Below are 23,816 nucleotides of genomic sequence, written 5' to 3'. Positions count from 1 at the left end.
ACAGTACAGTACCTACCCTGCAACTCTGCCCCGCAGCTGACCAGGAGCTACTACTTTGTTTTGTTAGATCTCCAGTACACCTCCACCGGGATACATAACGTTAGCATGGCAAGGGGCCCACTGTTTGGCTGCACTATAATATCTCCAGTAAATACTAACAGTTGGACCCTTCCCACGCTAACGTTACGTCCCGGTGGAGATGTAACGAACCCAATTGGCCGGCTCATGACGGGGGGATCATTTTAGTCTTAGATCTGCTAATCGGAGAAGTCCAAGGCAGGGGTATTTCTATGGTACTGTAGTGCTACTCGCACCCAAGACTTCCATAATGTGCCAGATTCCTCCCACCCACATTTAATCTATTTACTCTTAAATATCTCCTGTGAGAAACCTTAGTTCGTACAGCTAGAGGTGTAGGCAGGAAAGGTAGGTTAGGGTATATATATATATATATACGCTAGTAGGGACGGGTAGTTAGCCAGTCGGAGGCGGGTAGGTAGTCAGGTCGGGGTGGCGGGCAGGTGGAAGGTTGAGGCGCGGCGGCGAGAGGTGCAGCGCTGGGGACTCGGAGTCATTTTCTTCATTTTCTTGGTGGTGGGGCGTAGAATACGTACGGCGAAGGGGAAGAGCTGCGGAAAGATTTTTAGGTGGGTTCTTCTTGGCGGGCATGAAGTCCCTGAGGCGAAAAATCGTCATGGAGCTCCACCAACATCTCAAATTCCGACATCGCTGTCACTGCTCACGACATCAAGGCGCCTTTGCACACTCGGAATGTCCAGCGATTCCTCCAGGGCACAGCAAGCGCAGTGGCTCTCCTTGGCGGAATCAACTTCCGTCCCCTACCGAACCTAGTACCGCATCACAGACTACTGCACCGGGCCAATCACCTAACAGCGTAGACTCGGCTCAGGTGCCTTCGGAGTACGTAGTCACTCATGTGTAGGGCGTCAGTAGTAGGGCCAGTACGCCCTCAAGAAGCCCCTTTCAAAAAATGTTAAGAACCACGTCAATGTGGAACTGTAGAGGAAGGAGGCTGTGAGTGAATTCTCTCAGAGATCTCTCCGACGTGCCAAGGCAGGTGATACCCGGGGCCGTATGTGGGGATAGGGAATGGACAGATATCACGTGTTCATAAGATATGTAAATTAGATAGTCTCTTGAGGAAGGATTGATCCGTGATTCGTGCACTCTGCCTGCACTTCGCCGACTGTGAGCAATCTCCAATGCACTTGAGTGCCCAGAGGCGAGCCACACCTTCCACAACAATCTGTACACCTTCTTCCTCAACAACAATCCACACACCTTCTTCCTCAACAACAATCCACACACCTTCTATAACAACAATCTACACATCTTCCTTAACAACAATCTACACACCTTCTTCCACAACAACAATCTACACACTTTCTTCCTCAACAACAATCCACATATCACCAACTTTTTCTACCAATTACTTGCTTCCACGCGCATTCGTCTGCCAGATCCAAGCAGTTAATTTCTCAATCGGCTGCGCAGCTTCAACGGTCGGCCCCTCAACAGCAGAGTCCCCACTCTCGAGCTGAGAGAGACTTACGCGCTCGCCTTCAGACAGACTTCGCTATTCACATAGTAGAGGTGGACGACAAGTGGCAGCGTTTGCAGGAACAGGTGGACTACAAGTTGTAGGTGATGGATGTTACGGGGTCTGCCTTGTGGTCCTGTAACTGGTGACCTCCAGAGCGTCAGGGATGACGCTGAGGTAGGCATTTCATGAGCATGGTATGTATAGAAAGTCAGAGATGATGGGTTGATTGAATTAAGCTAAGGTGCTCTCAGAGAACAAGTCTATGGGGTCTTTATAGACATTGATAATGACCCCTCAGCCGTTGTCCCTAACGGGATGCGGACCCAGACACCGCATAGCAGTACTAGTCTCCATGTAACAATGGACGACAGGTTGCAGACTGTCTACAAGGATATAGCCAAAGACATGGCCATGCTCAAGGCAGATCTCGCCATGATGATTCAGGCCAAACCCTCAGGCACACAGTGGACGTTCCTGTGACAGCTAGCCAATCCCGTACGTTTTATTCTAGTTTAAGGTACCTAGCGTACTAACAAAAGTATCTAGGGCTTGGCACTTCTTTTTCTCCCCGAGATCACGGAAACTCGTGCGCTTAACACGCATTGAGATGGTGCAGAAACACACATCAACACCCACATACCCATCAGAACAAGAGGGAGGGCAAAGGTGGCAAATGCCAGACAGACAAGATAGGCAGGACAGGCCAGGCCAGGCGACACCTCACACAATAACGAATTGGTCCCCTGCCGCTTAGACAAGCTCAAAAACAACATGCGCAGATAGAGCTCCAGCTAGTCAGGTAGAGACTGCTTTGCAATCAAGGTAAACTCTTAAGTTGAGCGCGCAACAAGTGTGGTGGAAGGTGTGGAGTTGTGTATCCTGTCTAAGGATCAGATGGCCTGGACGGCCTGGTGCAAATAGAAATGGGTTCGCGTATGTTCCAGCCTCCAGAGCACCATCCCTGTAAAGCGGCTCCCTCTGACTAGAATGCATTGGACGCCGCCCCAGCATGCAGAATGTCTGTTCGTATGATTCATCGGGGCCGGTTCACATGCAGGGAGAGTCGCAGTTGGCTCCTTGGCGGGACTGCCTATCGCTTTCCCCTGTCAGGGTACTGACAGCGCCTTTAGACGAGGTAACGGAAGTTCCTTACTCGAGCCGCACGCCCGGTATGTGAGAAGATGCTCCCTGCCGGCAGCTTCGTTCTAAGTTGGGTTAGCACACTTCGCCCGCGGACCGGAAGCCTTGTCGGCATCCAATCAATCCCTTACGACACGGCCCGACTAGAAATTACGGCCGGGTCTTTAGTCTGGTGAACTTCGAAGAAGCCGTGGCTGGCAGCAGTGCGATGTCACACAGCCAGTGAGCTTATTCGGCGGAATATACCCAAGGTGCATGACCAACAAGACGACCCTCGTGAAGACGGTCGAAGGGGAAGGTGGCACGTGTGAGAGAAGTTGCAGGCCCCATAGCAACAACAGGCGTTGGTGAGCCATGCTGCGAGCTGAAGTTGTCATGCAAAGATACCAGCAAAGTGGTCGCCTCGGGCCCCCCCTCCAACGATATCTAGGCAACTGCCGTGTTGAGAAGGCGCGTCGTGAACCAGATGCCTGCTGGATGACCGAAGGGTATCTCGCCCACAGAAGTATAAATTGTCGCTGGATTTCAGTCACCCAATACACCCTTTAAACTCCCGGCTCCCTATCTATCCTTCACCAAGCTCGAAATGGTTCTTGCTCTTTTCACGCACGACTCTCCGCGAGAGCTTTTCATTCCTTCAATCATACCGGACGTAAAGTCCCGCGGAACTTACTACGTCCAGTGCCCTGGGTGTAAGCGCAGTGTTAAAAAGGGAACCACGTACTGCGGCGTGAAGCGCGGCATCCTACCACCAAGTCAGTTACTTCTACCGCGCGAGAAAAGGAGTAATGTAAAGCTGAAGGATTCGCAGTTTGCTTTGAGGACACTGATGAGTTGAACCGACCCGCGAGCCATGATGACGAGCCAGCGGACTGCACAGATGCAGTCTAATGTAGGGATCCTACTGGGGGGTTATGTCAAAATTTGACAGGCAAAGTTGTGGAGGTCCGTTCGAGAAAAATTGGTGGCGGTCTCGATTCCAGCAGCTTACTCTAGATCGACTCGGTCTTTGTGTTCAACTCTCCACCTCCAAAATAAAACTGTGCCACCTGCAGCTCATCGTGCTCGCTGAGCCATCTCAGACCTTGCAGCCACGTGTGATTGACCCAGTCCAGCTTCATTTTGACATTAATCAGCGAGCGGAAGGCTACCGCCTCCTTGGAAAAGAACCCTGATCTCGTAAGCTCGTATGTTTGCCGTTTGTTGGCACCTTTGCAGTCGTTTGCTGCCGGCTCCTGTCCCACTGCTTCGACGGCCTCGGCAAATCGACGGCCGAGTTGCTCCCGTTGCATCACCGCGGGGTGTATGCCAACAACTCCAGGGACAGCGCAGTCGACGCCCATCAGAAACGGGAAGCGGTGGAGGGCCGCATCTGGCACCGAGACGACTGAGTCCCAGTCGATGACGGCTAGGACGTTGAACTCACGATCGACAAGGATGTTGTTCGGATTGAGATCGTAGTTAGCAAGGCCAAAACCATCAGTCGAGCCGTTTCCTACTCGCGCTGCAGGAGGCGGGAAGGTGGCAGCGAGGGAACGGAATGCTTGCACAAGTTCGTCTTGCCAGCGAACTGGTTGCTCTCCGAGGCTTTTACTCAGCGCCAGGGGATAGTCCGTGTAGAACTCGGCAGCGGAATCGTACGGTCCCGAGCCTGTTTCGATCAACGGTCCCACAACGAACGAATTTGAGCTGTCCCGAATGATGGAGCCGATTTTTGGTAGCCGGATTGAGGCAAGCTGAACCATGATCTTAGCGACCTGTCGCCAGAATTTCTCCTGGAATTGCGCAGGGATGCCTTCATGCTTGCCGGGATATGTTCGAGACACATCCTCTGCGGTGTTGCCGTGGATGTATTCGATAATGGAAAAGGGGCATCCAACAGCGTTTTGGTCATCCAGATCATGAGCGTAGACTCTTGGGATGGGAATGTCTGTGTTCTGGCTGTGAAAGGCTTAGCACCGTGAGACACCGACCACCGGTCGCGATCTTACCGCACAAACTCCATCGTGGCAAGCTCAGACTGCATATCCAAGAAAATCCTCTCCCAGGAGGGAGGAGAGATCATCCCGTTGCCGTGATCCGCCATTGGAGGCATCCGTAGCCTCGCTATCCACTCAACACCGTCGTCGAACTGGATCTTGCGCACGAGGTTGAAATGTCCCACGGAAAACTCGGAAGACAAGGTGCATGGTTGATTCCCCCGAAGCAACGAGGCATAGGATAGTAGTGCGTTTTTGTTGATTTTGTCGATGAACTGATCGATGCGGTCGGCGTATTCGCCTTCGCCTCCGTATTCGTCCCCACACGTCCAGGCGGCACTTCCGAGTGAAAAGGAATCCGCCATTGTTGCACGGCAATTCGGGATAAGTTTGACAGCTGGGGCAAGAAACCTTAGGAACGAATTCTTTGGGTTGTCGCAGTCCAATCGATCAATGAGCCCGGAGAGCGCCAAGTCCTGGACAAAACACGCGCGAATCTGTGACTGTGCTTATGAGGTTGTCTTTCAGGGAGAAGTTACGAGGGGACGAGGGAATCAATACGGGTTATGTAGTCTTGTCCGAGGGTCACGAGGCAAATTTCTGCCAGGCGGCAGGCACTTTAGCATTCCAGCAGCTGAGAATGGCCGAAAAAGCGTAATGCCGTAGATGACGAGAGTAACAGAGATGGCATGGGTCCTGGTACACCCAACAGTAAAAATAAGCTTGCAGTCTATTTAAGAGCAATTGTTAGCCTAAGGCAGTCTCAACTCCAGCCAGCAACGGCTTTGTATTCGTAGCTAAGCAGCCTACTTCAGAACTGACACCCCTGAAGCAACACCGTCAACATGTAGAGCGAACTTCGAATTCGCACATAACTTGGGCGATTCTAGCTATCGAATTTGCTTCGAGATATAAGAGCGCTTGGATACAACTCTTCATCTTCTTTGCTTTCGAATAGGTTATATGTTATTTGGGTAAAAATTGAAGGCAAGGTAGGAGAAGCCGCCGTTTGTAGTGATATGGTTGTTTTGGTGGGGAGTCTCCCAAAGAACTGCTGGGAACGGAATAAGTGGGGCGTGGCGCGGGTACCTGTGACTCTCGAACACCAGTTCCACTGCCTCCGGTTGACTACCAAACCACATCCAACTCATCCAGACTGAACATTCAGCAACCTGAGCCGGAACCCATATTAAGTATGCCTCCTCCGAGACGGCCAGAACAAGCATCAACTGCCGCCGCCAGCACAGAAGCTGGCGGCTCAGGTGCCGGCGCCGCGCGCAAAGAAGACAACATCTACATCCCTTCCTACATCAGCAAACAGCCCTTCTACGTCAGCGGCCTCGACGACCACGATGACTACCTCCAGCATCAGCGCGCGCGCGCCGCCCAGGAGGAGGAGAAATTCATTTCCGACAAAGGGGGCAAGAAGACGGGTCCGGCCCGGACAAAATGGGTCAAGGGCGCATGCGAGAACTGTGGCGCCATGGGCCACAAGAAGAAGGACTGCCTCGAGCGCCCGCGCAAGGTCGGCGCCAAGTTCACGGGCAAGGATATCCAAGCCGACCGGACAGTCAGGGACGTGAAGCTAGGGTACGAGGCGAAGAGAGACGTCTGGGCCGCCTACGATCCGAAGCAGTACCAGGAGGTGGTGGAGGAGTACAACCTGATCGAGGAGGCGCGCCGGAAGCTGCAGGGCGAGAACGGGGAGAAGAAGGAAGGCGAAGACGTGTACGAGGAAGGGTTCAAGTACGCCGAGGAGTCGGATCTGGGCCGGGACAGGACGACAAAACAATCCATGAGAATCCGCGAGGACACGGCAAAGTACCTCCTGAACCTGGACTCCGACTCGGCCAAATACAACCCCAAGAAGCGCGCCCTTGTCGACGGCGGCGCGATAGGCGACAAATCGGCCCAGTTATTCGCCGAAGAGAGCTTCCTGCGCGCGTCGGGCGAGGCAGCCGAGTTTGAGAAGGCGCAGCGGTATGCATGGGAGGCGCAAGAGAGGACGGGAGACACCACCATGCATCTCCAGGCCAACCCGACGGCCGGAGAACTGCTGCGAAAGAGGGAGAACGAGGAAAGGGAAGCGAAGCGCAGGAAACGGGCCGAGATGCTCGCGAGCCAGTATGGTGAGCAACCCGCCGTGCCCGAGGCACTGAAGGCGACCATCACCGAATCGGAAACGTTCGTCGAGTACGACGAGGCTGGTCTCATCAAGGGAGCGCCGAGGAAGGCGGCCAAGTCAAAATACCCCGAAGACGTCTTGATCAACAACCACACCTCGGTCTGGGGAAGCTGGTGGTCCGACTTCAAATGGGGCTATGCATGCTGTCATTCGTTTGTGAAGAATAGCTACTGCACAGGAGAGATGGGGAAACAAGTAAGCAAAGAGGCCGATTCATGGGACCAATGGGGTGGCTCGGGATAGATCGTAGTAATGATACCCTCGGACCGTTTTTCCCATTCCCCGGGATTTCAAGACTTATACATCGACCTCAACGGTCAGTTTTTCATTTGTCACACATTCAGGTATGCAAAGCGAAAGGGCCAACGGATGACTACGTCTCCTTTGGCGGTCTAGAGGATATTGGGGGTCTCGATGATTGGTAACCTGCCGGCTGTATCGTACGTGCAAATCTCGATGCGTTCCACTCCCTGACTACAAACGCCGTAAGAGCATGATGCGGAGGTCAAAAAGCCTCTGTTTAGACCCTTTTTCGTACCCCGTCCCGTGCAGTCCCAACCATTCCCACGATGAAAAGCGCCTCAAATTTACTCCTCATCCTCCTCGTCACCCTCGCCCTCGCCACCCTCGGCGGCCTTGGCCTTCTTTCTCCGGACACGGCCAGGGCGGCCACCACCGAACGGTGACGAGAGGGCAAAGTCGATGTGCTTCTGCGAGTCGAGACGGACGACGAAGGAAGGAACGTTGACGATCTGCTTGCCGACGCGGATGTGGCGCTGGCGGATAAGGACACGGGCGTGGTGAATCGACTTGGCAAGGCCGAGCTTGTAGACGAGAGTCTGGAGGCGGCGCTCCAAGAAATCCTCAGCCTTCAAGGCCAGGACGTAATCGAGCTTCATGCGGGACTCGTCCAGCACACCGACGCGAACGAGACGGCGAATGAGGGCATTGCCTTCGAAGAGACGCTTGGGGTCCTTCTCGTCGAGCGTGAGAAGCTCACTGCAGGCGTAACCGTTAGCGCTCCGTAAATATACTTTGATCGTATCGGGAGCGATCGACTTACCGGGCAGCACGACGAATCTTGGAGAGGGTGAGGAGCACACGCCAAACCTCACGCTTGTTCCGGAGACCATACTCGCCAACAAGCTTCAACTCGGAGTCCCTGGGTTCCCGAAAGTCAGTCCATGATCACGATCGACATAAGCAGAGGCAAGCTCCTGCTCAGTGGCCGGTGATGATTATTGCGAGCATGCGCAGAGAGAGCGTGTGCGGCTGCCGCTACGCAGAGGCTGCAATTGGAGGAGTAAAAACCAGAGTCAAACGCACAATCGAGCGGCCTCGAAGGGACGACGCGGGACCTTAGCGGTCTTGGAGTAGGAGCGCGGCGCCATCTTGTCGTTGAGGCTATCAAGAAGTTGGTCGACCGAACAGAAATTCGCAAAGGCTGTGACTTTTGGAGGTTAAGAAATTGGAAAGGCAGAGGGGGGGGGATTTGTGGTGGTCCGTGCGTATCGCTCTTCGCTTGCCCTAACGATAACGGGAGGGTCCAAGCACAGCGCCCTGCTTAGTCACCCAGCGCGAAATCCCGACTTGGATTTGCTTCCACACAAAAAATCCCCAATTTTGCAGCCCGCAGCATCACCGACTTCGACATCGCGATCCACGCCGACACACCCAGAAAACAGGCAAGATGGGTCACCCCGCAGGTCTCCGCGCTGGCACGAGATACGCCTTCTCCCGGAATTTCCGGGAGAAGGGTATGATCAGGCTCTCGACGTACCTCAAGCAGTACAAGTATGTCGGCGCGTTCGGTCGAAGGCGGATGCGGTGATCGGTCGCTAATTGGTGGCAGGGTTGGCGATATCGTCGACATCAAGGTCAACGGTGCTGTCCAGAAGGGGTAAGCAACAGCCCAGATCTTTTGCACGATGGAAGACGAGGGACCGGGAAGCGATGTATCTTCCTCCTAGGCGTCCCGGCGCCCGCACCGGATGATGCCCCATGGGTTCGCGAGCGCGAGACTGACTTGACACACCAACAGCATGGCCCACAAGGTCTACCACGGCAAGACTGGCGTCATCTATAACGTCACCAAGTCGGCAGTCGGCATCATCATCTACAAGAAGGTCAAGCACCGCTACATCGAGAAGCGCATCAACGTCCGGATCGAGCACATCCAGCCGTCGCGATCACGGGAGGGCTTCCTGCGCCGGGTAAAGGAGAACGCTGAGCTCAAGAAGAAGGCCAAGGCCGAGGGCAAGCCGGTGCAGCTCAAGAGACAACCCGCCATGCCCCGCGAGGCGCGGACAATCTCGATCGTCGACAACAAGCCCGAGACGGTGGCGCCCGTTGCCTACGAGACCACGATCTAAGGAAACTCTAGGCGGGGGGGCTGGATTTGGCGGGGGTTAGATACGGCTTGCTTCTTTTTCTCTGCATGGGGTTCATCGCGTTCGGCACGGCAAGATCTCCTGCATGGAATTGGTCTGGGATGCGGGAGTGCTATAGGGAATCAAAATACCAATGGCATGACCAAATAGCGGCTCACAATGCCTTGTCCATTCGGCGTGGGTGCAACCGTGAAGCGCAGTCCGGCCCCTGCGAAGCCAACGCTTCATGGGAGCATGTTGACACCAGCTATCTGGTGGGGCATGGGGTCTGTGCTGGGACTTCGGACAGGTACACTGGATCTGCTCTAACTTCGAGACGTTGCTGCCCTCGAGACAGTAGGTTAGACAGAATGTGACGCGAGCGATGGGCCAGCAAAGAATTTGGCCATCGGAAAGCCTGGATGTGCGTCGTGTCACCAGTTGTGAAACTACTGTTGCGTACCAACCCGGGGAACCTATCCAGATCATCGATACATCGGATCGTCGACAGCCAATAATGCATTGATCATTTTGTCGCAGGTTTACGAATGTCAAGGAAAGGTACAAAATACATAAAAAGTTATGCCTTGCAGAGCGGGACTAGAGACGCATTCCCATCAGCACTGGGACTCTGCACAGCAGACCGAGCCCTGTAAGGCTTGCCAGCTGATCGACATGGTCACTGCTGGAGCTCCCAGCCAATGGGCGGGGCGCGGGGGAGCATCGGCTCCAAGCTCCAGCAGTGGCTGATGTAATGGCGCGCCCGTCCGCTTGTCTGTCATCAACGGCGCCACTCGGTTGGTTCAGCGTCGGCCTGGTATATCCAGTACTGCATGATCGAAGCTGCGCTGCTGCTTTGAATCGATGGTCGCGCGACTTCTCGCTCGCCTGGGCAGGTAGCAGAGCCATCTCTGCTGCTGCTGTCCTCGCTTCCAATCGCCATCCACCATGGGTTGGACCGCCTTCCTGCTAACTTACCTGCTCGGAGGCATCACGTTTCTTCCTCTGCTCGTGGTTGCCGTTCTCATCCACGCCCATCTTACTCTCCCCTACCGCAATGATGCCGACGCCCCGCAATCTTCCGCCAACGATGACGACCTGATCCAACCGGGCGACGACCTCGACGCTCTCAAGACTGCGCAGAAAGAGGACGCCAAGACCCGGCAACTTCGCAATGACTCGGATGTTGCGGCCGGCTACTTTGCCGTCTGCCGTGAGTACACACCGATGGGGATCAATGCGAAGCCGATTGAACGCTCGACGCCCGTTGGATCCGCTATGGTGGCTGCCCCTAGTCAGAGCGTCTATCAGACTATGTACCGCAGCATTTTCGACCGGAAAGCCGGACCGGGCCCATTGGACAACAAGAACGGCGTCAGCCAGCGCCCGAAGAAGGCTGGCAATGTGTTCTACGTAGTGCTAAGGTATGCCGTTCGCCACTGTAACAGCCAGCGATCCCTGACACTCGTCGCAGACACGGACACTTGATGCTTTTCGACGACGACGAGCAGCTCGAGGTCCGCCACGTCGTATCCCTGGCGCATCACGATATTAGCATATATTCGGGCGAGGACGTAACGCCAGAGGGAGAGCTGTGGATCAAGCGCAATGCTATCTGCCTCTCGCGGCGGCTTGACGGGCCAGAACTAGGCCCAGACAGCCAGCTCTCCAAGCCTTTCTACCTGTTCTCTGAGAACTGCTCGGCAAAAGAGGATTTCTATTTTGCTCTACTACGGAACCAAGAGCAGACGTTCTCTGCCGAGAACAAAGCACCAACACCCCTCCAATTCGATGTCAAGAACATTATATCCTTGGTGCAGAAGATCCATTCATCCGAGGAGCAGATGCAGACCAGGTGGCTAAACGCTCTGATCGGAAGAATATTCCTGGGCATCCACAAGACCAAAGACGTAGAGAATTTCATCAGGGCAAAGCTCACGAAGAAGATATCCCGCGTCAAGCGACCGGCTTTCTTGTCCAACATAGCCATCAAAGCCATTGATACGGGCGAATCGGCGCCCAACATCACAAACCCACGCCTCAAGGACCTCACAGTCGAGGGGGAATGCGGGATTGAGGCTGACCTGCGCTACACGGGCAACTTCCGGCTCGAGGTTGCAGCAACCGCTCGCATCGACCTGGGCTCACGTTTCAAGGCACGAGAGGTCAACCTGGTATTGGCCGTCGTCGTACGGAAGCTGGAAGGGCACGCACTGTTCAAGATCAAGCCTCCGCCAAGCAACCGCATTTGGTTCTCCTTCCAGCAGGCGCCGAAGATTGAGATGACGATTGAGCCCATTGTCAGCTCTCGGCAGATCACGTATACCGTCATTCTTCGCCAAATAGAGAACCGGATCAAAGAAGTCATCGCAGAAACAATCGTCTTGCCGTTCTGGGATGACACGCCCTTCTTCAGCACCGAGCACAAGTTATGGAGGGGCGGCATCTTCCACGACGACACAGTGAAGCCGTCAATGGACCCCGAGTTTGCTGCTGCTCAAGAAGGTGACTTGGGCGAAGTGGAGCGCCTCGAAGAGAGTCATGGGATTCAAGAGTCAGACCTCCCCGCCATGGAAAAGAGCCATAGCGTGCCCGTTCTGGAGAGGAAACCGTCTGTCGGCTTATTCGGGAGGAAAATCTCGAACAAGAAGAGCAAGACGGACTTGCTCTCATCGCCCTCGGCGTCCCCTTCGACATCCTTAACGAACATCGAGGCAAAGAACGAGAGCGAGCCAAGGAGCGAAGTCAAGAGCGAGCCAAGGAGCGAAGTCAAGAGCGAGCCAAGGAGCGAAGTCAAGAGCGAGCCAGGATCACCTCCTCCCGTACTCTCCGCTTCTATTGCCCAGCCTTCATCCCCCATAGTGGGTACCATCTCTGCCAATGCGGACCAGTTCAAGCCATCGTCCTCCCCGCCGAACGGGAGTCCCGCCGTATCAGCCATGGCGACATTATCGGCAAAGTCGCTATCTCCATCTCCGGCGCAAACTCCAAGCTTAAACGCTTTCAGGCCCTATGTCACATCTAAATCATTCAAAGCACCCAGCTCCTCGTCTGCCTCGTCCCAGGAAGCCACAGACACGGAAAAAGACACAGACAAAACCCCGCAGGCGCGGCGGAACACTATTTCATCTACAGAGAGCCACAGCGACAGTGGGCCTCCGTCCCCTTCAATGTCTATCAAAGACTCGATCCGCAGCCAGGCGGCCCCCGTTGCAAGGGGCCTCTTCGGCCGGCGAGAGACAGCATCTTCAGCGTCTTCTGCGTTAGGGCCATCAGGTGCCAACGAGTCCCAAAAGCGGACTGCTTTGGCAGCCGTCACTAACGCCGCTGCATCCGCCAAGCGCTGGGGTCTAAACGCGTTCCAACGCCGTGCAAACGACGGAGCAGCCGCAAATCACGGTCAGCCTAGCAGCGGCGCGTCTTCGCTTGACCTCACCCAGCCGATGGGGCGCGGACAGCCGCTGCCGCCACCCGGTATGCCGCTCCCAATGCCCGACAAAAAGGCGGCCACTGCACCGATTCAGGTGCTGAAGCGAAAACCAATACCCCCTCCGTCAACGGAACGGCACAACGGGCCGACAAACCAAAAGACCGATCACCACCCAGTACCTCCGCCGCCTGTTCCAAAGAGACGCCAGTATCAAAGGGAGCAGGTGGGCGACAATGACAACATGCTCGTGGTCGCGGCTCCTGCCGACTCGGAACCGACAACGCCGCTGAGTGCGACACATAGCCCCTCCTACGTGCAACCGTGGGTTGAGGATATTGAGAACTCGGACGAGGTCGCTCTATCAACAAGCACAGAAAACACAGTACCCGTTACCAACACGGGATCGGAGACATCCTCACTTACAACAGGAGCTGACACGGGTCAGCTAGATGCAGCAGTTGGGTCGCCGGATTTGGCTGGCGAGGATGAGGACGAGTATTCGGCATGGATGGATAATGCAGGACCTGAGGAAGCAGACGAGCCTCCAGAGTCGTCGACTGGCTGAGGGACGTCGATTTTATACGGCGTTGACGGTGGAAATGGCCTAGTTTTGGCATGGCGTACGGATTTGGGCTGGACACACAAGCACTTTGGTAGAGGTTAGCTCTAGGGTTATATCAGGATACAGCGCATCGCATAACACCGCTGGGGTGTTGGTCTTTTATTTGCAATGGAACAGATTCGCAATTCGTATCGAGGGACCTCGCTCCTATGGTGGACTGTCGAGAGACAAAGAGTGGATCTAGACAGATTAGAGTCCTGTCGCTCAACGCAAAGCCAGCCGTGTTACGCCATGTCAATCACGACATGCGGGCTGGATGGCAGGGAGGTGCTCTCTTGAACCTGGTCGCTGGATCTTGTACCATCTACATCAACGCCACCCGCGCTGCCCCAGTCTCCGAGATCAGCGGTCGAGAACGCCACGCCCAGATTCAACTTGGGGTCATGGCGATCTTTGCGCAACCCTAGTGCCCCAGTGCTGGGATGTCGATTGCGTAACCACAGCGCTGGTCGTCCAAACTCCATCAGCCCGGTCCGGGAAGACGCACAGGTTCCTGAAGGCCCTCCCCAATTTGCCATGCACCACCCAGGTAAAACGCCTGAAATGAGTTGATCGGCATGACTTAACCCTGTCTTGGACGTCCAGGAAGAAATAAGCACCGAATATGCTTCTTTTCTCCCCTTTTCTCCGCAACCACCCCGTCTAGACCTCGTGATCCACCTGCTCACTATGGGCGAACAGGACGCGACGCCCAAAAAGGCTATTTTTGAGCACGGCAGCAAGATTGATATTATATGAAGGAGTTCTTGACGCCTTAATTGGGAAGCTCTCTTGTTTTCTCGATTTCCTATCAAATCTGTTGTGCATTTGCGGCCCCCCACACCTCAGGCTAAAAGGAGGCTGAAGGCGGGAATATATGCACATCATGCCTTCTACTATAGCCACCAATGTCGAACCAGGCCCCAACGGCCCAATGAGCGGATTATGGGTCGCTGTGGAATCCCCAGCCCGGAGCGTGCGTGGTGGCTTGCATGGTTCGCGGCAGGTACAGTAGGGAGCGGGTGTTGAAACGGCTGTGGTTGTGACGTCGGGAAAAACCATCAGCCTCCTGCGGATGACGCATTATTCCCACGACGGACGGGACCAACGACTAAAACAAAAAACCCCCCCAACTACGACCTTGGCGAGCTCGACATCGGCCCCGTCTCCGAATGCCAACCCCCCGGCTGGGAGGGAGGTAGTTTTGCCGATTCTCCAAGCAACCAGTTGAACCGCTTCCAACCGAGCCATGGAAAAATACCACAGCCGTCGACATCTTCCGTTGTCGATATGCAGAGCCAGAGCATGCTATACCCCCTTGTTCAGGGATGAAGATAAACAAGCCCCGCAAGCCGTGATCGCCCCGTCCTGCACCCACCGCCGTGCATCCGCAATCCATGACCCGACACCACAAATCGAGATTCACTGCTCGGCACGGAAATAGTTAGCGTATGCGGGAGAAATTGAGGCCCAGGAACGGCCCGGTGCCGTCTGCCAGGTCCGTTGACGTTGGTGAGCTGCGTGAAAAAAAAGAAAGAGAGAGAGAGAGAGAGAGAGAGACAGAGAGACAGAGAGACAGAGAGACAGAGAGAAAATGAGAGGAAGCAGAATACAAGGTCTGCGCTCGAGCCGGCGTCACTCGCATATGAGGAGCTCCCATTCAGCCTGTCCCCGGGCGGCGGTTCATAGGATCCAGTTCCGAAAAGCAAGACCTCCATCAGAACATGAAGTCTCACCGACGTTATTGCCCTGCGACGTAGAAAGTCAGCGGGCGGCCCGAAGACAGGGGGATAAAAGTTCCCCTCCGGCCTTAATGGTTCCACTTATCCCTCCTACCGGGACAGGAACACTTCGCTCCATCAGAATTAATAACCAAGATTAAGCACTCCTATACGGAGCAAGGCTCCAGACCCCCCAAACTTGGGTAGCATTGGAGAGCGAAGAAGTGAACGGAGCAATAAATAGAAACTCAGTTCATCCGGCGAACCCATAGAGCAGGTGTGATGCCGGAGGATCTCGAGATTTCCTCGAAACGGGCCGTCAGGGCGAGTCCAGGTGTGACGCTGAAGCGGGGGTTGGCGATGGTGGTCTCTGCGGTCCCTGGATATATAACGGCGGGTGGTCCCTAGTTCCACTTGGAGGATAGAGATCGCAGTATACCCACGGCCATTCCCCCGACGAGCAAGGACATCCCCTGGACTTCCAGGTACGTAGCCGCGGCGGCGCCGGTAGTGGCGGCGGCCACAAGCAGTCCGAACTCCCACAGCCCGCTAACCACAATTCTCAAAGCCTTCCAGTAACACTCCCACACCTCCCGTCGTCGCCTTCTCCTCCTTTTTTCTTCGCAATGAAGTTCGCCCTCTCCGCCCTCCTCGGCCTCGCCAGCCTGGCACTAGCCCAGGGGCCACCGCAGGCCTGCCCGACGGCGACGGTGACGATGCAGAACCGGGCGTGCCGCAACGAGTGCGCCTTCACCGACTGCAGCTTCACCACGACGCTCCGCAACCCGTGCGGGTGCCCGGCGGCGATCCCGACGGCGACGCTGATCGCGCCGTGCGACGCGCCGTGCCCGTACCAGGGGTGCGACATCGAGTTCCGGTCGACGCAGCTGGCGTGCCCGACGCCGACGCGGACGTCGACACGGCGCTGGCCGACGACGCGGCGCACGACGACCTCGCCGACCCCGACGGGCGTCGTCACCAGCATCGTCACCCTCCCGCCGCGCCCGACCTCCACCACCCCCTGCCCCACCGTCACCCGCACCACCAGCCCGGCCGACTGCCCCGCCATCCGCTGCCCCGTCCCCACCTGCCGCGCCACCTCCACCATGGCCGTCCCCTGCGGCTGCGACCCCAAGACGGTCCTCCTCGTCCAGGGCTGCGCGACGGCCTGCCCCGACGGCTGCCTCACCCGCACCCAGACGGTCAGTGCGCTTTGCTAGGGTGCTAGGGTAAGGGGTAGCTCTTTTTGATTTTGGTTTAGTTAGGTAGCTGGTTTTGGGGAGGTTGGTTGGGTTGGGGGTGGATTGGATCAGTCAGATTTTAAAGGGGGTTTGGTGAATCGGTGATGGGTGGATGGGTGGATGTAAATGTCATTAGGTACCTTACCTTTACTCGAATTGCAGTGATCAAATCCAATCTTGTGTTGCATTACACTACATTACACGTCTGAACGTAAGGTACTGTACGGTAGTGAAGTGATGGTAGGCCGCAGAGAGTTCTGGACCTGGCGGAGGGTGCCGATCTGCGATGCCCCATCGCCCCCACCCCTCCCTGCCAAGACGTGATGTGCCGAGCCAGAGCTTCCCACTCCGAGCCCGCCCTGATCGACCCTGATTGGGTCCAGCTGGGCCCCAAGTGCCCCTGTGACATCATCCTACAACGCCTATTGGCGGCGTCGTGCGCGACCACGATAGCCTTTTCCGACAAAACGGGACCGACCAGGGAGAAGACGCGGCCTGTTCCGTATAGCTTCCTTATTTCGGGATTTGTTTGTTTGAGAGGGAGCGGTGACTGCGATTTGTTGGAAATCTCCTGCGCCTTAAAGACCCGGGTTTGCTCTCTCTTCTCGTCCTGCTCCGTCCGAGTGATCTCTGTTCCTCTCTTAGTCAGTTCCCCGTTCAGCCCCGCAACATGACCACCAGGTACCGCGTCGAATGTCAGTGCCTATCCTTCCTCGGATCGGCGTCTATGTGCATGCCAGAGCTAATTAGAAGCCAGACGCCCTCAAAACCCATCGGCGAGATCAGTTCATAGGTGAGTACCATCATACAATCTCACTGTCCTTGGGCACCTACCTCTCCGTCTCCAATTAGAGGCCCAGTGTGCTCACCGCTAGTCACGGCGTACTAACAAGACTTGACAACAGAATGGATCAAAGGTCTGCTAGCCGTGCCGTTCGTCCTCTACTCGCAGCCCCATGGCGTCTTCGACGGCCAGGGCATGAGCAGTCTCGCACAGACACGCGAGGAGGCCCACCGGAGATACAGTGAGATTCTCCGCGATGTCGAGGTCATGATTGACGACCACAGTAAGAAAGAAGCCCCCGCTGCCATCATACGTTCAATGCCGCGGCTGACCTGTGAAACGCCAAGTCGCCCAGCAAAATGACAACGAGAACCCTTTCCCATCAAAGCTCAAGCTCCTCGTCCCCAGTATCGGGCCCTTCTTCACCCGCCTACCCTTGGAAGCCGCCTTCAAATTCCAGGACCGTAAACGCTACATATCCTCGCGCCGCTTCGTCTCGCCGTCCTTCAACGATGTCCGCCTCATCCTCAACTCGGCCCAGATGATGGCCGTAACAACCTACGGCACCCTCCAGCTGGCCACCTTTGACGGAGACGTAACCCTCTACGACGACGGGGAGAGCCTCGAGCCAACCAGCCCGGTGATTCCGCGACTAATCGGTACAGAACACCCCTCTCCCCCTTGTTCTGTTTCCTCGCGTCACTCACCCATTCCCTTGCAGACCTCCTCCGCAAGAACGTCAAGATCGGCATCGTCACGGCCGCCGGCTACACCACGGCCGACAAGTACTACGCGCGGCTCCACGGGCTACTCGACACGCTTGCCAACACGGCGGAGCTGACGCCGGCGCAGAAGCAGTCGCTCATCATCATGGGGGGCGAGGCCAACTACCTGTTCGAGTTCTCGGCGTCGTCGCCGCACCTGCTAGCCCCCGTGCCGCGCGAGAAATGGCTCACCCCGGAGATGGCGGCCTGGGACGAGCGCGACATCGCGCAGGTGCTCGACGTGGCCGAGGCGGCGCTGCAGGACTGCATCAAGACGCTCAACCTGCCGGCCGTGCTGATGCGCAAGGACCGCGCCGTGGGGATCGTGCCCAACCCGCCCGAGACGCGCATCCCGCGCGAGTCGCTCGAGGAGACGGTCCTGGTCGTCCAGAAGATGCTCGAGCTCAGCGCCGCCGGCCGCCACCGCCGCGTCCCCTTCTGCGCCTTCAACGGCGGCCGCGACGTCTTTGTCGACATCGGCGACAAGAGCTGGGGCGTCACCGTCTGCCAGCGCTGGTTTGGAGGCGGTGGCGCCGGCGCCGGCACCGCCGCCGCGGGCGGCATGATCAAGGGCGACAACACCCTGCACGTTGGCGACCAGTTCCTCAGCGCCGGCGCCAACGACTTCCGCGCGCGCAGCGTGGGCACCACGGCGTGGATTGCCAGCCCCGCCGAGACGGTCGAGTTGCTAGATGAGCTGGCCGAGTTGATGGGGAAGAAGATGTCTTGATGTCTTTTTTTTTTTTTTTTTTTTTTTTTTTGGATCTGCCAAAGGGGGGTTGGTTTCAATAAGATGCGGGCGTCAACCAAAAGCAAGAGAGCAAGCAAGTAATGACATGACGGCCTCCTTTTCATAGCGCTGTAGACGACGGCATACTCTCAGAAAAGTTGCAAGGCATCAAGGGCGCGGGGGATCTTGGGTTCCACAAAGCATCTTTTTTATTGCATTCGGAATATCCAGTTTTGGTTGCCCTGTTTCATTTCTTGTGCCTGTCTGTCCCGGGTACCGCCAACCAACACATAAGTCATTAGCCAGCTTCCGAATTCAACAGTCGTATGCGGTTGAACGCCCAAGTATAGCCGCAGCCCCCTAATCCACAAATACCACCCTCACCATTCCTGTCTATTGCCCTCTCCGTTTGTACCACAGTTCCACCATCCACATCCCAAAAATGGCCAAAAAAAAAAAAAAAGTTAGAAAGCCAAAAGGTGGAGAGAGGTTAATACAACCACCTAGGCAGTTTCCAAACTGCAATTCAACTAAGAAAAAAAAAAAAAAAAACCGGGGGGTATTTATGCCGTACAAAAGAGAAACCACAAGGACGGAGGATAAGGATAGCACCCGTCTTAGGAAAGACCAGGTACGTTTCGAAGTCCTTCCCAGCTTGCCTAAACCAAACAACCCCTCCTTGATCCGCCTATAACGCCAAATTCCCAAAATCCGCCGCCGCCGCCGCTCAACCCGGTTCCATGCAAGAAAAGCCCGCCGGTCCCACTCATCCTGACGAATACCGCTATCCCAAAACACCCCTTGTATAGCCTGCTGCCTCGCGAGAACCCAACCCTCCAAATACTTGACTACCCGGGGGGAACAAAGGAAAAATGGAACTGAAAAGCCAATACGCACCCTCCGGGGATGTTAAGAGAGGTACAAGGGCTAAGCGGTTTGCCTCGTCGTGGCGAGCCGGAAAGTGTGCGGCATCTCGCCGAGCGGCGCCCCAAAGTTCATGGGCCGCTTAAACCGCAGCGGCACGTCGACCGGCGTTCCGTCGCTGCCGTTATCGTCGTCACCGCCCTCGCTCTCGCCCTCGCCGCTTCTCGACCTGTCGCCGTCGTCTTCGGCGCCGCTCGTTTCCTTATGTTGGGGATCCACAGGGCCTGCGCCGGCTTGGGCCTGGTCGTTGTTGTTGCCGGGCTTGTCGTCGTGATCGGCTTTCAGGACGGCGGGCAGAGCAGCCTCGTCGTCCCTGGATACCTCCTCCAGCTTGTCCGTGAGCTTCTGGAAAAAGATCTCGTCGTGGGCCGGCACGTTCCGGACCATCAGCGGGCCTTTTAGTTTACAGTCCTCGGTGGGCTCGAGAAGAGCCTCGAGGTGGCCGCCCGAGGCTTGATCGTTCCTGTCTGGAACTGCGGCGAGGGGATCGGTAATGTGCGATGCCTCCGATGTATCGTGGTGGTCTCTTTCAATGGCCGTGGGCAGATCATGGGTGGCTGCACTATCCCCCCGCGGCATGGTCGGAGTGCTGGAGCCATCATCGCTGGCAGAAACCATTCCCGTCGGCAGCAGCGAGAGAGAATGGCTGGGAGTATGGCCAGCATGCAGGGTGAGGCGGTCGGACTCTTTGGCGGCAAGTACTTGCAGCGTCTGCGCCCTGGTTCCGGGCGGGATCTCGGGCCGGTCTGAGCTCGTGGGCGACGCGACGGAGCCGCTGGCCTCTTTCGACTCGCTATGCGATGGAGGATCGGTAAAGGTGGGTTTCGTGATGGCGGTAATCTTTATCGGGATGCCTTCTAGCTTTGGATCAATGTCCTGCACGTCCACCAGTCGAGCGCGGCCCGACTCAGACTCGGACGCTCTACCCGAGACGAGGAAATCGGAGCTGGCATTGCTAGGGCCACTGAGCGTCGCGCTGGAAGAGGACACCATATTGCCGGATGAACGCGGGAGAGGATGTGCTGAAGATGGATTCCCGATCGAAACGACGGGCCCACGGCTCTGGGTGGCTGCGGGTGGATGTATCGATGGAGATTGCGAGCTCATCAGACTTTGAGGCGAAGTCGAGGCATCACCGCCTCGGAGAAGTGGGCTGGCGGAAAACTGGCCGGTCGACAAGGGGAAAGCGCCGTTCAGCGCCGTTCGGGCGGTCTTTCCGAGTGTTAAGATCTGCTGCTGAAGTTTTCCGATTTCCTGCAACAACAGCGTCTTCTCAGTCTCCCACCCGGCCCTTTCCTCCTCCATCAGCGCGCGCTCTTCCTTGTAAACCTCCTCGGCCCGTTCCCTGTTCGCCTCGAGGTACCTGCGCTCCGCTTCCCAGGCCTCCCGTATCCGGCGGTTCTGTCGGGTCAGGCGCTGGACCATGGCGGAATCGGCCGAACTGGATGGCGTATAGTTGGCAGACGTCGTACCCACCGGCGACACGAACGCATCGGCTGGGGGGCTTGAGCCGGTGGGAGGCGACCCGCCGACCGCCGGCTCGTGGGCTGAGCGTAGGCCATTGTCCATTCCTCTAGCTAGTTGCATGTTATTTCTGATTTTTGGCGGAAGGCTGCTCGACCGGTGCTGCTCAGCGGGCCAGAGGTGGGGCGACAGGAGTGGCTGATGCTGCAGGGCTGGGCCACGCATACCAGGGGAGAGAGGTGAATAAGCCCGACTTCCACAAGCAGATGTTCGGCCTGCGCTGTGGGCGGAGGCATGGATAGCAGAGACGAGCTGCGCAGCTGGGCTCGCCCCGATTGCCATTTGGTCAAAGTACTCCGCAGCGCCTCGAGGCAAGGTCGCGGGCGGCGGGACGCCGAATGACGGGTCGCTAGTGAGGGTAAGGGACGGAGGTTCTGAGAGCCATCGGCGCAAAGATGCACTGTTGCTGTCATTCGGGTTTGACATGAGCTTGGCGGGGGCGGATGCCGGGTTGACGTGGCCACGATAGCTGGCTGGTTACGGCGTTGATGTCATCCCACGGGCACGTTCGGACGGCCAGTTTGCGCCTCGACACACGCTGAGGACGGTTCTGGATCTTGGGAAACGATTTCTCGCAGCAGGCGACGTTGGTTGGACGGAGCGGGGCAATTCATGTGGAGGGCCCTTGTGGCCGCGACCGATCGGCAGGTTAGGTTGTGCACGAGTTGGATAGGATAAATTCGATCTTGATGGATGGATGACAACGATGCGGCGTAGAGGCAGTTTTGAAGCGGCCAGCCTCGTTGTGGGCGACAATGTCTAGAGTGCTTGTGACGAAACGCAACAGCCGGAAAAACGGGGCGGCCACCGACATGTCGGGTCCGTTCCAATTCAGGCGGCGAACGGGCCTCTTCCCCTCCAACCAAGCCAACCAGCCAAAAGACTACTGCAATCGCGACCCCAATAACCCGCCGTTTCAAATCCCTGGACACTGAGCCGTTGTTAGGGCATCTGCGCATAGGATGTCCTGTATGTACTGTACAACAGCGAGAGCTGTCAGGTACCAGCACATTGCATGCAGATCCACAAATGGGACAGCGGTATCAACTGTCAAACGGTAGATATGGTCCGGAACAGAGCTGAGGTCATTCGCAGAGCAGCTGGTGTTTGTGGAGGCTAGGTGAAGTGTTCCGTTTCAATGCGACGCTGGGCATCGAGATTCCAAACGGCAGGGGAGCCGGCGATGTGTTGGCACCACCAACTCGGTTCCACCCCGTCATCCAGGCCAGCCTAGCCATCAGGGGCATCGTCCGTCTCCGCGCACGCGCATGGCACGGGTGCTTACACTTGGGCAATTGGCGGTTTAGGGTGGCCTTTGTCCACAGGATGGGATTAGAGTTGGCCGCAAAACGGTCTTGGCGGGGTCGACCCATGGACTCTTTCAGGGTCCCGGGCCCCCCGCCTCGGGAAAACCCCTTCTTGGCAAAGCCGCGATCTGATTTCGGAGCGATGCAACCAATTGCCGACAGAATCGCAGGCTCCAAATTCTCTTAATCATGCACATGGGAAAGTACTGACGGACGACTGGCGGCTTCGCTGCTGCATCGAGCCACAAATACACAAATGAGACCGGAGTGGGAAATGTCGAACAATGCCAGCAAAATGTAGCACTGCTGGGAAAAGAATGGAAGACTTGGGTGCCTAAACAGCATCTCTATGATGTAGCGTTTTCCATGCTTTGGCTCCATCCACCCTCCAGAGAAAAAAAAGGAAGGGAGGGAGGGAGGGAGAGAGAGAATCGACGGCAAAGCCGTATATGACCATATCTCCAGCCATTCTACCCGCTCCCTCTCAACCAGAATGTCATCAACGCCAACGTGCCGCAGAAAGCCGCCTTCGAAACACAAGCGCCCACTGCAGGGGGTTCTGCTGTGCTCTGCATTCACCGCAGATCATGTCCCTGGAAGGCAGAGTTAGTTAGTGTTCCAGCTTGAATTTTGGAGCCGACGAGACTGGTGTTACCTATCCTTGAAAGCCGTGATATCAGGGAGACGCGAGCATCTGGTTTCGTTGCTCTTGTACTGGCTAAAACGCAACAACAACAACGACAACAACATCATTACCACGTCAGCTCATTTACTTCTAGACGTCAAGGGAGAGACAAAGTGCTCACCAATGTTTCGATAAAACCCACCGAAAGTGGCCGCAGGAGTACTCTCGCTGGCTGGTTAGCAACATCCCTGGGAATTTCATGGAGAGGGCACAGTGAGCAGCTCACCTGTGTGTATTCGCACATCGTGCTGTGGTGTACCGAGGATGGCTTGTTCGTAAGGCCGCAAGTGATTGTTCTCGAATTGAAACACAGGTAAGTTTGCGTGTGGTAAGGTCGTGGTTAGCTGAGGTGTCGTGTGTCGTTTTCACGACTGCACTTGTAGCGATGGGCAGACGACGGGGTTTTGAATGCCGCTCACTCCCTTGCATTTGTCAAGTCAGCCATCACAATTAGACTCGCCTGCTTTCCACATGACCATCATCGACTGCATGTCGGCGTCATTAGGAATGAGCCACAAGTATAAGCGAGGCACCACCCTGAACAATCTTATGCGTAAGGCACAGTGAGTGGGACTGTCATTCAATATTGGGGACTAGGTGTCGGCGGAAGTTTACCAACCAAGCCTGAGGCGCTGGAAAGGGACAGTAAAGACATTCACATGGAAGGAAGAGAAGAATATCCGGATCGCAATAAAACAAATTAAAAAAGAAGGTAAGGTATTGTGTGAAACTGCCGCCGGCGATGGTCGACTCAGGCATGTGCCACCGTGGCCCATACTGTATGGCTAAGAACAAAGCAACAACCATTCGGTCCGGGTATCCAGTCGCGAGGCCCATCTCTGATTTCATCCCTTGCTAAGTGTCATGC

At 56.2% G+C, this 23,816-nt stretch overlaps 9 protein-coding genes across 9 annotated transcripts; 5 read left to right on the top strand and 4 right to left on the bottom strand.

The window, feature by feature from the left end:
• Nucleotides 1-3,696: 3,696 nt before the first annotated feature.
• On the bottom strand, nt 3,697-5,048 carry MFIFM68171_02177 (uncharacterized protein; the record flags this gene model as incomplete). The annotated part of the gene is made up of 2 exons (XM_071057599.1): nt 3,697-4,645; nt 4,696-5,048. 2 exons carry the CDS (start codon nt 5,046-5,048, stop codon nt 3,697-3,699), a joined length of 1,302 nt encoding a protein of 433 aa, XP_070913700.1.
• Nucleotides 5,049-5,878: 830 nt separating this feature from the next.
• On the top strand, nt 5,879-7,111 carry SLU7 (mRNA splicing protein; the record flags this gene model as incomplete). Its single annotated transcript, XM_071057598.1, has 1 exon — nt 5,879-7,111. One exon carries the CDS (start codon nt 5,879-5,881, stop codon nt 7,109-7,111), a length of 1,233 nt encoding a protein of 410 aa, XP_070913699.1.
• A 344-nt stretch (nt 7,112-7,455) lies between these two features.
• On the bottom strand, nt 7,456-8,259 carry RPS9B (40S ribosomal protein uS4; the record flags this gene model as incomplete). The annotated part of the gene is made up of 3 exons (XM_071057597.1): nt 7,456-7,867; nt 7,932-8,030; nt 8,195-8,259. 3 exons carry the CDS (start codon nt 8,257-8,259, stop codon nt 7,456-7,458), a joined length of 576 nt encoding a protein of 191 aa, XP_070913698.1.
• A 299-nt stretch (nt 8,260-8,558) lies between these two features.
• On the top strand, nt 8,559-9,240 carry RPL21A (60S ribosomal protein eL21; the record flags this gene model as incomplete). Its single annotated transcript, XM_071057596.1, has 3 exons — nt 8,559-8,662; nt 8,721-8,768; nt 8,910-9,240. The coding sequence occupies 3 exons, from the start codon at nt 8,559-8,561 to the stop codon at nt 9,238-9,240; spliced, it is 483 nt and encodes a 160-aa protein (XP_070913697.1).
• A 945-nt stretch (nt 9,241-10,185) lies between these two features.
• Nucleotides 10,186-13,232, top strand: MFIFM68171_02173 (uncharacterized protein; the record flags this gene model as incomplete). Its single annotated transcript, XM_071057595.1, has 2 exons — nt 10,186-10,661; nt 10,712-13,232. 2 exons carry the CDS (start codon nt 10,186-10,188, stop codon nt 13,230-13,232), a joined length of 2,997 nt encoding a protein of 998 aa, XP_070913696.1.
• A 2,383-nt stretch (nt 13,233-15,615) lies between these two features.
• MFIFM68171_02172 (uncharacterized protein) lies at nt 15,616-16,209 on the top strand (the record flags this gene model as incomplete). The annotated part of the gene is made up of 1 exon (XM_071057594.1): nt 15,616-16,209. The coding sequence occupies one exon, from the start codon at nt 15,616-15,618 to the stop codon at nt 16,207-16,209; it is 594 nt and encodes a 197-aa protein (XP_070913695.1).
• A 691-nt stretch (nt 16,210-16,900) lies between these two features.
• On the top strand, nt 16,901-18,508 carry ISN1 (IMP 5'-nucleotidase; the record flags this gene model as incomplete). The annotated part of the gene is made up of 5 exons (XM_071057593.1): nt 16,901-16,925; nt 16,988-17,023; nt 17,136-17,297; nt 17,362-17,673; nt 17,736-18,508. 5 exons carry the CDS (start codon nt 16,901-16,903, stop codon nt 18,506-18,508), a joined length of 1,308 nt encoding a protein of 435 aa, XP_070913694.1.
• A 927-nt stretch (nt 18,509-19,435) lies between these two features.
• Nucleotides 19,436-21,382, bottom strand: MFIFM68171_02170 (uncharacterized protein; the record flags this gene model as incomplete). Its single annotated transcript, XM_071057592.1, has 1 exon — nt 19,436-21,382. One exon carries the CDS (start codon nt 21,380-21,382, stop codon nt 19,436-19,438), a length of 1,947 nt encoding a protein of 648 aa, XP_070913693.1.
• A 1,380-nt stretch (nt 21,383-22,762) lies between these two features.
• MFIFM68171_02169 (ShKT domain-containing protein) lies at nt 22,763-23,192 on the bottom strand (the record flags this gene model as incomplete). Its single annotated transcript, XM_071057591.1, has 4 exons — nt 22,763-22,856; nt 22,919-22,981; nt 23,091-23,116; nt 23,175-23,192. The coding sequence occupies 4 exons, from the start codon at nt 23,190-23,192 to the stop codon at nt 22,763-22,765; spliced, it is 201 nt and encodes a 66-aa protein (XP_070913692.1).
• Between the last annotated feature and the right edge of the window lie 624 nt (nt 23,193-23,816).

Source organism: Madurella fahalii (assembly GCF_045866475.1).
Source record: "Madurella fahalii IFM 68171 DNA, scaffold_1, whole genome shotgun sequence".
NCBI lineage: Eukaryota > Fungi > Ascomycota > Sordariomycetes > Sordariales > Madurella > Madurella fahalii.
This window is presented reverse-complemented; position numbering and strand designations above follow the sequence as displayed.